General features: G+C 32.5%; 1 protein-coding gene across 1 annotated transcript; it reads right to left on the bottom strand.

Annotated features, from left to right (window-relative positions):
• Window positions 1–5,966: 5,966 nt before the first annotated feature.
• On the bottom strand, window positions 5,967–7,981 carry LOC129232544 (breast cancer anti-estrogen resistance protein 1-like; the record flags this gene model as incomplete). The annotated part of the gene is made up of 1 exon (XM_054866679.1): window positions 5,967–7,981. A coding segment is annotated over one exon (2,015 nt), but the record flags the coding sequence as incomplete, so codon positions are not given.
• Window positions 7,982–14,298: the final 6,317 nt, after the last annotated feature.

Below are 14,298 nucleotides of genomic sequence, written 5' to 3'. Positions count from 1 at the left end.
CAACTTCAAGGTAATATACATCTCTGGATTAATTCTTTCTCTTTTGATAATTTGTAATGTACTAGACTTTTCATAATGTGCTTTGACTTTCCTTTTAATGGAAACAAAAAGATTTTTCCTAATTTTAAAATACACGTGAAGCATAATTTTCATAAAATCATCAATAATTATTACATTCAAGTCTTTTTTTGTTTCAAAATATTTACTCTCAGTGGAAAGGACAAAAAATACAGGTATTAAAAAATACTTCAAAATTCATATTTTAAAATTTGATTTCAGCATTTGGGTTTTTTTCCTTGAAAAAAAAAAAAAAACACTAGATATTTATATTTTTTATAAGTTAAACTATAGCATTAGCGAACCAGATAATTGTTACAATATGAAGCCAAGCATAACGTAATTAGTATAGGTAAAATATTTGTTTTCCTTTTAAATAGTAAGCCTTCGCATAAATTCCTTATCAAATATTAAAGTATGGTAGAACCTGGCTAATCCTAACTAATTGGGATTGATGCTTGCTTGAATTTCAAAAAAATTGTATCATTCAAAATTCAGAAAGTATGTAACCCATAAATATGGTTATAAATGATTTAGTTTGATGCAATAAATCAACAGTAGTTTTCGAAATTATAAAATCACACATCACAATACATGATACTTTTATTTCACAATCTAAAAGCAATAATTTATTGGTTTATCTTATAAGCATTATTAAATAAACAAAGTTTTTTTTAATTGTTCATCGAAGAAATAAAAATAGGAAAACTATGAAAAACAAATATTTTCCTGCATGCAGGAATGATATACTATATATAAATATATAATAACTTTAGTTCATATTTATTGTTGCAAAACATGATGAGTTCAAGTATACGTTTTACTAACATGAAACAAAAATTGAAAGCCTTGTTCTTGAAAGGAAGAGAAGAATTTTTTTTTTTGCAAAAATAAAATAAATTTTGAATTCAACATCTCCCCAAACAGGTGTAAGCAACAGACCAGCTGTGACAGAAAATTTCTCTCAAAAACATAAATTACAATATGATTTACTAACCAATTTGAGGCAAATTTAAAGCAAACTTTAAAGTTGAAGAAAAAATATTTAACAAAAAGAACATTAATAAAAACCAAAAAAAAAAAAAACTAAATAAAATAAAAGTGTGCTTAAGTTATTATAAAATTCGTTACATTTTTAAAAAATATACAGTTTGTACTTGAGGTCACCTATAATGCTAAAAGCAATATTATCCACAAGAGCTAATACTAGAATTATTATAAGGTAATAACTTTGCAATAGGAATGGCTTCATACATTATAAAAACATCAAAGGTTCTATAAAAAATGGATTGGAAAAAGAAAGGATTTAGTGTGTTCGGCATTGAAATACATTAATGCATATACACCAAATTGGTTATCATTCTTAGTTGTAAGAAAAATGGAAAAAGACCGATATTTATCTTCAGTGAATATTTAGTCACAAAGAACTCAATAAACATGATATAAATTAGGTATGACGAAGGTGACCATTTATTTTTTTCCTCAGGTTGGGATGTTTAACAATTTTAGGCAACTGCTAGGCTTTTCCTCGGATGACTCTTCATCCAAAAGCTCACTTCTTTGCATTGAAAAAGGCATTCCTTGTAACAACGAATCACGTGTCTGCAGTAATTTGCAAATTTTGTGCATTATAACCTTGGTATGTCATTCATTTAACTGCAAGTGTTTTAAAAGAAAGTCACATATTTTTAACAGTTAGTGATTATTATAGAAAAAAAATTTGAAATTAACGCTTAAAAAAGAATTGATGTGGTGTTCTATTTTTTAACACACAAATTAGCTTGAGTACATTTGGTGCTGTTTTTAAATAAGGATAGAATTATTGGTAGTGCTCATGCAATTTAGTTTCACAATCAACATAGCTTTAAGAAGTACGATTTTCAACTGTGCCATTTCAATAGTCCACAAATCTTGCACAAGCAAAAGTACTCTTTCTACCAGTGCAGAAGGGCCAAAAAGCATAAAATTTATTCAATAAATGTGTAACAGTTTGCATGATTCAAGTCATTGGCTGGAAAATGTCCTAACAATTCCAACCGACGACTTTTGTTTTAATGATTCCTCACATTTCATCCTGTCGCTGCAGAAAATCAGACACTTCAGCACCCCACATTAAAATACAGGGACAATGGGACAGACTACCCAAAAGCAAGATGAATGCATGGGTACCCTAATGGGAGGTCACAGTTACCTCCAAAAATTTATTCGACAAATTTTATCTTGCGATTCTGCAAATTCAGAGCCTGCACTAAAAAACTAAAATCTTCAAAAAAAAAAAAAAAAGTTCATAATGATCTTTTATCATTTGGTAAAATTTGAAGTTTCATTCGGTAAATTGAAAATTCCCCCATTCCCAAAAATTTCAACTCAGGGTCCCCTTGATTTATGGTCACCTCACGCATGACATACTACAGTACATTTCTAGGTCATAAAATTCTTATTAAAACTCAATGCCCTGAAATTTAAGCAATGGAGAAGATGCATACGTGTGACGGAATAATGATGCTTTTCTTGCGTTTAAAATTAAGTTGCATAGATATAAGTTTTATGAGCTGCCTCTCCCTAACACAGCACAATTTTTGTCTTAGTTATATGGCAGCAAGAGTTAGAATATACTTAAAAATTGAAAATATGATTCTTTAAAAGGATTTAAAACAATAGCATATTGTTTTAATTTATGCCATTTTAGTGACAAAAAAAGTTTCAATAGTGAAACTATGCAAATTTTTGTCTTAGTCATATGGCAGCAAGAGTTAGAATATACTTAAAAATTGAAAATATGATTCTTTAAAAGGATTTAAAACAATAGCATATTATTTTAATTTGTGTCATTTTAGTGACAAAAAAGTTTCAATAGTTAAACTATGCATACATATATTTATATCTCTGTACATGGGAAGTAGGGCACTACTGTCTGACCACGGACGAGATCAAACATCCAGCATCTATTAGTATTCTCCTTGCATTAGCCACTAATATCCCAGTTACAGGTATACTATGATATGCGTGTGTGTTCACTGTACGTAAAATAAGATCAGATTTCAGTAAAATTCATTTAAAAATAATGCATTTTAATATTTTAAACAAAGACTAATTTGAGAGAGTACAAAATAAAAGTTTCTTAAATGCTGACCACTAAAATTTGAAAAAAATTTTTTTTCATTTTGCTACTTCGAACTAGATTCATTCTGTTGCATATGAAGAAATTTCTTTTTAAGTACAACTTAATGACACGTGTAACACAGATGAAGGAATGGTTTTTTAGCTCTTTATAAATTACTTCATCATACACTGAAAAGTGCAATTCTTAACTAGAATGTATTGTAAGCAATTCAATTTTTGACACAGTACATATACTGTAATTTTAAAGTTGAAGTAAACATTTACATTCATTCCATAAAAAAAATAAAAATATATATAATCTCAAATTATAAACAAATAAAAAAAGCTATAACAAACAAAAACTTAATCATTCTATGTGTATGTGTACAGATATATAAATATATATACACACACAAGATCAGAGATCTAAAAACTTTCGACATATTTGGCTCTGCTACAGAAAAAAAAAAAGCTTGGCTGACATATACAAAAGTCCATCAACAAATCTCTCCAGTTTTGATTACATCAAAACATTTTGGCTATTATGAATTTAATTTACAATTTTTCCAAAGATTCATTTGAACAAGGGGGAAATCTGTTTTAAATGAAGTAGTAGCACACTGCTGAGCGCAATAAAGAAAAGAAAAATGAATGAAATCAATGAAATATAATGGCTAAATGATCTTTAAACACCATTTTAAAAACTTTTCATAAACAAAAGCAATGAGTAAACAAGAGGACTCATAATTCCCGACACAACTTGGGAAAAATTAATACATATGCTTAACTAAACAATAAATTTAGACTTAAGTTCTTCATTCAAAAAAAAAAAAAAATGTTGAACTAGTTATTTTACTCTCTTAATTCGAAACTGAAATGAGAAGTAAATGAAAACAATTAGAAAAATTAACACTAAAACTCAAATAGACTTATGTTTCTAAAAATCCAAATTTAAAGCTTCTAACAAGCTTGTTGCTTGATATAAAAAATAAAAATAAAAAAAGAAAGTGAGAAAGAATGAAAGAAGAGAAAAAAGAAGAAAGAACACAGTTCCTCACTTTGGTTGTCATTCAGAAAAAAATCTGAAAATATCTTGTTGAGTAGTGTCTAAACAGTTTTGACCATTGAAAAAATTAATGGAGGATATCTTTTCTGAAGGCCTGGGAGAGGACCACAGTGAGGGAGGTCAAACATCGAGAAGGGATAAATGAAGGGAGCGAAGACTTCCATTCGTGAAACAAAGACACCAAATCACATGATAGGTTTTAAAGTGAAGCATTGGAAGAAATAAGGTTTCTTTCGCTAGTTTCATGCAAAACGTGTCAACCATTCGTCGCCGTTAAGTCACGTGACTTGAGATCTTTACCCAATCTTTTGCTAAGTCAATGATTGGACTTGCTTCCTCCATTTAGAATTCCTGCTCTAAGAGGTCAACCCTCCAGAATCCTTCGTTTTAATACATTGTCAATCCTAATATGATGGTTTATATAAAGATATAAGGCCTGTTATGATACATCCTCTCCCCCCTATACACAAACAGAAAGTAAAATGTGGTTGTTCTAGTAGCTTCAGTTGTACTACCATTGAAAAAGATTTACGTACATTAAATTTAACAAAATTTTGGCCCATTTATAGATTTTTTAAAAATGAAATAATATGAACACACTGTTATATAACATAGCTAAGTACCCTACACTATAGCTAGCTTAAATTTGGGCGTTTACCAATCAAAATATTGGTTAATATTTCAGCCAAAATTTTTTGAATATAAGCAACTGAAAAGTTATGTGGACATGGATTATAGCCAAATAGCACCTATAGCAAGATGAAGAACATCTGCAAGTTATCAAGACTACAAGGAGCATAAGAGAAATCACTTCAAGCCTTCACAAGATTTACAAAAAAATGCACACATTTTCAACAATGTGTGCATTTTTTTGTTCAACAACACATTAGCAAAAAATGTGCACATACAGGTAAGCAGAAACCCATTTTGTAAGAACTGTTGGCCCCTCAGGTTTTCATAGTAAAAACTCGATTACCAAACACAATTACTTCAAAATTTATACATATTTCACTTAAACAAAATTTTTAACAGTTCACAAGATAGGCATGAAAGTTGAAAACCATATTGATAAAATACTGACACTTAAAACTTAAACATATTTCAGAGTCGTTGAAAAACTTGTTAAAGGTCAAACAATCAAGAAAAAATATATTTGCACTACTAACAGTTCAATTTCGGAACTTTTAATTAAAAATCGCCAAAATTTTAATGGTCATTAAAATTAACTCGAAAATATGATAGCATTTTAAAACCATTTTGAGATCAGAACAGGAAAAAAAAGGGCAAATATTGAAAAAAAAAAAAAAATACATATATGATTAATAATCTTATTTGAAAGTATAAGTTCCTTCAAAAAACACAATGGCATCATTCAACTGCAATTTGCCAATGGTACATAGTTAGACAAAAATATAAAAGTATAAAGTTTAAAATCAGTCAAAACTTGAAAATGTTTAGATAATAGATTCAAGGTTCATTTACAAATTTAACTTATTAAAAAAAACTATTGAAAGTGATTATTAATTTTCTGTTTTTTGTCAAAGACCCTAAATAAAATAAAAAAATAAATAAAATCAAATAAACATAACATTACTGAACAAAATAACAATACTGTTAAGTAGCACAATTGTGAATAATAAATAAGAACAGTTTTTAGGTAAGAACCTTAGGTCAGATAATCGAGATTTTACTTTGACAAGTTGCCACAACAATTTAAAATTCAACAACAAGATGTACAACTTTAGGATTTTGAAGCTTTCAGAATACACATCTTGAGGGTATTAGCAAGATGGGAGACGTCTACCACGCTATCAACCATTTCCTGAACCGCAACAACGGAAGGAAATTCGGCTGCTGCCTTTTTAGTATTACCCACTAAAGTTTTAAGCGAGTCACATAAACTGTTGGAGTTGTGCATTACTTGCGTTTTGAGCTCGGGGTTATTCAAGTTACGATGCACGGTATCTCCAATGTATATTAGCTTGTGCGCCCCTATTACTATGAATTTGCTGTGCCCCACAAACACCTTCGGAGGCTGGTTATTCTTAATGGTCATCAGGAAGGCATCAATGGCATTAGTTAAATGCATGATATGTGTTTCTATCTGCGAACCATAAAACAAAAGAAGCTGCAAATCTTTTTGGTCTAAAGGCGAAATGATCTTCTCGATGATTTCAGGAACATTCTCAGAGTGGCTGACTACCGGCACTTCCGACTGCTTCACGAGTTCGTCGAAAGACTGACACATATCTTTGGGCAGAGCAGCCTTGATGGATTCGTTTTCCCTTTCAACCGCTTCTTTTGACTCTAAATTCACATAATCGTATTCGTTGAAATACTCCCCACTGTGCTGAGTCTTTAACAAACCTGCTGGAGTAGGCGGCAGGGGTCTCTCCTGTAGCTTATTTCCTTGCTTGTCTGAAGAAAGTTTGGCTTTTAAATCTGGCTTAGGAGCTACAGGTGGCTTTACTTTTTCTGAGGTTACCTGGCTTTTAAACAACAGTGTAGAATTCCCTTGTATTAGAGAAGCGATCTGACGAACATCTTCAACGAGATTTCGAGCACAAGCAACCAAAGTATCTAATTCATCCGGTGCGTTAGACTCATCAGAATATGCCAACTTTGAAGCAACCCATCTTTTTTCGTCTAATGCTTGAACACAGTTCTTAACAGTAGAACACGATTCTTTTATGGGAACAGTTAGTTTATTTAACTTAAAGCAAAGACTTTTGTCAGCAGCATGGGCAGAATTGGCTAAAGCCCCTCTAGCAAAATTATACAGATCCACCAAGGAGCTCTGTAACCTGTGACACACTGTTTCAATTTCACTTAACTTCGCCTCCATATTCTCATACTTTCTCCATGTTGTGCTAACAAAGCTGAAAAGTTTCGATATAGAACTTTGAACTTCATGCTGGTACTTCATGAGCACCTCAACAGCAGATTCGCGGTCCAATAAAAGCTCAGAGCATTCGGAAAAGTCATCTAAACTTTTGTTTTCAGAAAGATTTGAACCGGCAAGAGCAATCTGACCAACTGAATCAACAACATCAGTTTTGGGTATTGGACTAGTATCTCGTACAGCTTGAGGAGGTACGTCATAAACTCCTGCATCTACGCCGAGTTGTACTTTAACTGGTTTTGAAGGAGTATCATAAAACTGTGCTGGCATATTGCTTGAAGGTACATCGTATGTCTCTTGTGTACCACTAGTCTGGTAAGGCACACTGGTAACTGTATTGCGTAATTGTGCCAATCGCGGATCATTTATCGGCTGTGGTTCTGGAGGAATATCGTAGAGATCACCTGGATGTTGCTCCATACTGGAACGATTAGAACCACCAACACTTGAAAGAGATAATGTTTCAATACTTGAATGACTTCCAGAAGGGGATCTGAAAGATGAGCTACCTGATGTGTCACCACTGGAGCGACTAAAAGCTCTGCCATCATAAATGGGAGGACTATTCTTAAATGCAGAGGGTGGAACATCATAATTATCAGATATAGTGATAATATGGGAAATATTATTTCCCACATTCTCTGCAGGTCGGGGTATATCATAAGCATTACTTTGTTCAGCACTTGGGATATCATAGTCATGGATATTAAGGGCATCGTTAGAAATAGCTGCATTGGATTTTGGGGAATCGTAGACAGATGCGGCTGGTAGAGGAGATCGACAAGGATGAGGCTTAGGTTCATCATACGCTTCCATTCGAAGAGGTTTCGTAGCTGGAGGAGTATCATAGCTGCCTGAAAGAAAAATGACCAAAATGACTTAAAACTATTTAAATGCAAAATTAACCAGCTGTTTTAAAAGGAATGAAATTATCGATAAAAATTTTAATGTTTATACAAGAGCATAAACTTTATACTGACAAGCCAACAGATATTCAACAGAAAATTCCAAATAGTAAACAGTAAAGTTAAAATAAAAACACACACATACATAATAAAAATAAATAAATAGATACATGTTCAAACAAAGATTTTTTGATTCTATTGTTTCAATTCTAATGGAATTTTTAAGACGCTTATTGTAAAATGTTTATTTATTTTTTTTTGGACTACTTTCCAAAACCAGTTACATGGTTCATACACAAAATTGAAATTTTTTTTCAAGGAGTATTCAAGGATAAATAAACTTTCTCAAGCTCTAGTTAGGACTATTTGAGAGCGCGAACTTTTCTACAATAATAAAATAATATGTTTTGATTTGGTTCCAGTTTGCATAAAAATTTTAGCATTAGACAAAATCTTTTACACCACACTATTAAGGATTCAAAATAATATTTAATAGTGTGGGCTGTAGGAATTACATTGACTACCACTGACCTAAAATAATAACAGAAAAGTCATGTTTTTAATAATTAAAGCCAAATGTAGTATAGAATCAGTAATTTAAAAAAATTCATTTCAAAATTTTACTGCAACTGCAATTAAGAAATATATGATGCGATGCTTTACCAATGCTTATTCGCTTGATGCAAGCCATGAGTTTTGAAGTGCATTTGAGTTTTGCATCTTATTATGCACATTGAAATCATTGTCATTTGTGATTCAAGGCTGCCAATATTTGAACATGCGAATTTGGCAAATAATGGTGCTAATTGCTGTGGTTAATTATTTCCTAACTGAAATTTAATAAGTTAGTTTAATTTAATAAAATTAGTTAATGAATTAACTGTTAAAATGAGAAATAAAAAAAGCAGATTTAATGTTGCATAGCTTCCAACTTTTAAAATAATTGAAAAGAATTTAAAATGCAAAAGGATTGAAATCTCAAACACTGCTTGCACTTTTCGGCAAAGCAAGAACTCGATGTAGGCAAGTTTTCAAAAATAAGATTTTTATTATATGAGTTACTAATTGTAAAAATTCAGTTAGTGGCAGTCATACTTTTGTAAGTCCAAAAAGTAAGACTGCCACTGTCTAATTTGACGTCTGGTTTTCAGAAAAAGAAAAAAAAATCCCAAAGTAATCGAAATTTTATAAAAAAAAAAAAAAACGTTGGTAGGGTAAAAATACGATTGATCTGATTGATCTGAGGAACTTCGCAAAAAACGGCAGCAAAAAAAGGTTTGACAAGTTTTTTTATGTATTTTTTAAAAATAAATCACAAAATTCAAAGACTAAAGACACATTCTGACGTTTTTCAAGGTTTTATAAAAGCACTAGCCGCCTGCGGCGACCAGCTGGTTCGCCTTCTTACGCCATTTGCTTTTCTGTGCAAGCAGTCACCTACGGCGGCTGTTTGGCTAACTTGTCATTTACCTTTTTACTTCAAGTTTGCCGCCTTCGGCGGCTGTTTAAATAAATTTGGCAGCAGTATTAATTCATCTCTATCTTTTTTTTGTGCCATTCACACTTTTACGCCAAGATTGCCGCCTTCTCGGCGGCTATCTACCTTTAAGATCTATCTCTAAATTTTCTTGTCCATCTCTATTTATTTTAACCTCCCCGCCCATTTCCTAATAAAAACAATGATCACTCAAAAAACCGCTTTTTTTATTGAAATAGAGCAAAAAAAAAAAAAAAAAAAGCTCAAATTCCCCGTAGTGTGCAAAAAGTAGCGTTTGACGAAGATAAAAAAATCTCGCTGTTTTTATTGAATTAAATTCACACCACTATGAAATGTAACGTAATATAGATACAGCAAAAGGTCCAGCTTGGGGGGGAGGGATGGAAAAACAAATAAATGCAATCCCTAACTAAAACAAAAAAAGTAAAGGAAAAAAGCTAGCGCTGCCTGAAGAACAGCTGCCTGAAGAACACGTGGTCATCACATCATAAAATGTAGAAGTAAGCTATATAGCAAAAAAAAAAAAAAAAAAACATTGCTTGCGATTAAGATTCCATCGATTAAGATTCCATATCGAATCGAAATTCAAGTAGTGACGTCACAGGTATAAAAGATTGAAGAACGCTTTTTTCGAATGATGCGTGAAAAGACATGATGCGTTTGTTCAGCATTAAAAAAACTGTAAAAAAAAAAAAAATACTATTGCATATATTTAAGAATTTTTTTTTCTGAAGAGGGAGAAATGTTTTTACTACTACCAACTTAAATTTTAGAAATGAGGCTTAGATTCTTCTCGCAGAATGACATTAGAAAAAAATAAAACCCAGGAAAAAATGCAAATTAAAGGTTTTTTCAAAAATTCATAAAAAATACAAAAATTGCTCAATCTTCAAAATTTTTCCATTCATCATATTTAAAATTAAATTTTCTACACTATAGTATAAAAAATATTTGTGTGGTGCGATTGGTTCGGGATCTGTGGGGTAAAAAAGACTAAAAAGTGCAAAAAAAAAACACATAAAACATTAAATAACTTTTTTTCCAATTAAAATATCAAAAATCGAAGCCCGAGGTGCACATCTTCGGCAAAAACTGTACCTGTACACCAAATTTCATCTTTCTAGGCCTTACCGTTTTCCTAGGAAGCCCGCCACACACACACACACAAACATCTTATTTTATTATATGTATAGATACAAACGATGAGTTAGAAATTTTTTAAGATACGGTTGATGTCAAAAATTGTTACCCTTATTCTGTCAGGGATTTTATAGGCTGATTTCCTCTTTTTAAGGGGATTTTTTAGAGAAGTTGTTCTTTCTCAAATGGAGAGCTTTGTGGTTTGCTTCAAGCAACCTCAGTTAATCTCTCCGTCATGTAAGAAGTGAGGCCCAGACTACGTGGGGCAGTTTGAAAGGATTGGGACTTTTAAGGGAGAGATGACTTTGTTTAAAAACTGTTATCATAACTCGAATGGGGATTTCTAGGGACTAATATCCTTAATCTAATCGATATTTTAGGGATTGTTATTATTGAAATAGGAAATTTTACACTGAATTTCTCCTCTTTAATTTGGCTGTGTTGAATATGTGATACTTGAAAAAGCTTTTATTTTCAAGTTATGAGCTGTCCATAAATGATGCCTCACTTTTTTTTCTCCTATTTTAGAATATTGTAGAATTTTCCCTTTATCAGAAAATGTCACACTAAACCTTACCCTCCTCCCTTTGTCATATGTTACATTATTTTTAATGAATATATTCTAAAAAAAAAGTGTGTGATGTCACACTTCTTGTTCCTTCCTCCCTCCCCATTGTCGCAAACTGCCACAATTTCACCCCCCCCTCCCTCAAGAGCATGGTATCCCGTATCCATGGTGGACAGCCCCTTAGACGTGCAATGCAGTTAGTCACTTCTAGGCAGTAGAAGGGGATGGAGGAAATGCCATTTATATATATGCCACTCTCAGACTTTCCTTTTGATAGACTCCCCATTGACCTCCTCTTCAAAACCATTTGGGGCACAAGCATAATTTGACATTATTCAGTTCAATGGCACCACAATATATATATATATATATATATATATATATATATATATATATATATATATATATATATATTAGTCCAGTCAATAGGTAGAAAAAAACGGGCTTGCCTTACAAAAAATGGGGTCAAAGATTTTATTTTTTGAATTTGTGTATACTAGTGCCAATATGAAAAAACCAAGTTATCCAACACGAAAGACCTCGAGAGAACTTTTGGGGGCCGAAAACCCCCAAAAATTTGTGACATTTTGTAGAATTTTCAAAATATCTCAAAAATGGTTAAAATTACAAAAAAACTTCCAACACAAATGTTAAAGAGGATTAAATTTCCTTCAACTTTTGTCATTACAACATTTTTGTAGCATGAAAAGCAAGCGAGTTACAGCTTCTTGAAAGTCACACTTTTTCTGAACCCCTCCAACGAAGTGCGTGAAAGCGCATCGGATAACGGAGGAAAAAAGGAGAAACGCCGGCAGTCTGACCTTGGAAATCATTTGTCTTTCACAGCTGAGGGTAAATGCCTCCGTTCCCTTTAATTTAAACAAAACACCCCCATTCCATCCCCCCTTTTTTTTCTCCAAATGAGATGAATTGACTCAATAGCTACTCATGTTGGTCACTTCAGGGTTTGAGCGAGAGTATGTTTTATCAATTTGTGTGTTCTGAATTACAATTTTTTTCCTAGAAATGATTACGCCTGACCAAGATGTTTTTTTTAAATTATTATTATCATTATTATTTGCGAAATCAGTTTGCATGAATGCGAAATAAAGATTGTGAAGGAGAAGGGAACAGAAAATCTTCAAAGATGCAGCGCAAAACGGCAAAATGAAGAACATCAGCGTTTTTTGAAGTTCTTAAAAGAAGTGACAATTCACACTGCCTGTCACAAATGCTATATCAATGAGCAATCAATCTCTTCCCTTGAAGTAATGGTTGAACCTAACATGTTAACTAAATTCCTTAAGAAAGATTTCTGGCAAATTATAACAAAAAGAATTGTCTTATTCTACTTCTTGAGACATATTTCGAAGAGTGTGGCATTGAAGTCAGGCAGACTCAAGATGATGCCGACTCACTCACTTACTGCTCTTTCAAAGGCAAAAGAAATTGAAAAGGTTGTTATAGTGAGCGAGAGGACTGATGACAGCTTTAGGACAGCCTTTCAGCAACTTGTTCTTTTAAAACATGGAAGAGGGAATGCTTGTGATTTTTTTTTTCCCCACTAAATCTTTAAAGTTTGACCCCAGCAATATTCTTTTCATCCATGCGTCTAGGGTGTGATACGACTTCGGCAATCTTTGGCCAAGGCAAAATTAAGTTGTACAAAATAGTCAAAAAAAAAAAAAAAAAAAAAACCTCCTGAAATTAAGGAAGCTATTGAAGTATTTATGGACCGAATCTGTCATCCTGTTGCCTTCCTTAGCTGCAGCTGGAGAAAACATTTTGCAAATATTATACATAGGTGACGTAAAGTATTTAAACCTATCTTTGGATACTTTGCAATTTAATCTTTTTATGAAACTAGTATACAGGGCTAAGATAAATCTTGCATGGCTACCTCCAACGTGCGGGGAGGGGGGGGGGGGATGTAGGACGTTATCACTCATATCGGTTCTACCACCAAATTCAAAGTTGGTTGGGCAACATAATTGAACCAGAGAAATGGGGTTGGGAACGCAGGACGCAAGGTCTAATGCATGTTGACACGAAAAGAGATTCAGTTACTCAGAATCTTTTGAAGATTGTACCTTGTACCTGCAAGAAAAATTGTACTGGAGCCTGTTCTTGTCACAAGGCAGGTTTAAAATGCTCCAGCACGTGCAAACACTGCAGTGGCACAAATTGTGAAAATGTTGCAGAAATTTCATCTTTGGATGAGACTGCTGAAGAAGATAATTTGTTCCAGGAGCTTTTGGAATTTCCGCAACAAGGAGATGAACAATTAAAGGACCACAGCTTCTTTCTACCCCCTACAGATTCTGAACTGGGAGAACCTGGACCTTCAAAACGGCTTCGAAGAAGATAAACAGCGTATTTTGTTGTTATTTCTCTATTTGCTTTAAGGTCGAATGAATCTCTCTGTAATTTAGATGTATGTATTAATCTTCTACAGTTGGGTTTTCATTTTGTAAGGTAATTCTTTTGGGTTTTTCATGCCTCAAAAAGTCAGTTTCCGCAGAATTTTTTCAAAGTGTTCATTACGTATTACTATTGTACCTTTATTTATTCATTTTTATGTCTATTGTTTGCTTATTATCACCCTAATATTTATGAATTCACATTTATATTCGAATATTGCATTTTCGCTTGTAATAGAATAGATGGTACGAATTATGTGCTTTAAATGAATGAGAAGATTTTGTAATTCAATTACAAACTGCAATATAAATCATATGTTATTGGAGTCTGACTGAAGACTACCTCTGTCAGACTAGAAATATTAGTTCGTGAGCGTTGGGGGAAGGTTTATTATTATTATTGTATCAGAGCATAGGATGCATGACTGTGTTGATTGTTTTGCTTATTAGCTGCCTATTATTCATTCCTTCACATCAATATTTAAAAATCGCATCTTTGTTTGCAATAATTAGACTAGAATGTACGAATTATTATCCCTCAAATGAATGTATATATTGTGTATATCCGGTTACAAACAACAATATATCATCTATTATTGGAGTCTGATGAAGACTACCTCTGTCAGATCAGAAAAGTTAG

The sequence above is a fragment of the Uloborus diversus genome, unplaced genomic scaffold, assembly GCF_026930045.1.
Source record: "Uloborus diversus isolate 005 unplaced genomic scaffold, Udiv.v.3.1 scaffold_1258, whole genome shotgun sequence".
Classification (NCBI taxonomy): Eukaryota; Metazoa; Arthropoda; class Arachnida; order Araneae; family Uloboridae; genus Uloborus; species Uloborus diversus.
The sequence above is the reverse complement of the archived record's forward strand: the minus strand, read 5'-3'. Positions and strand labels throughout refer to the sequence as shown.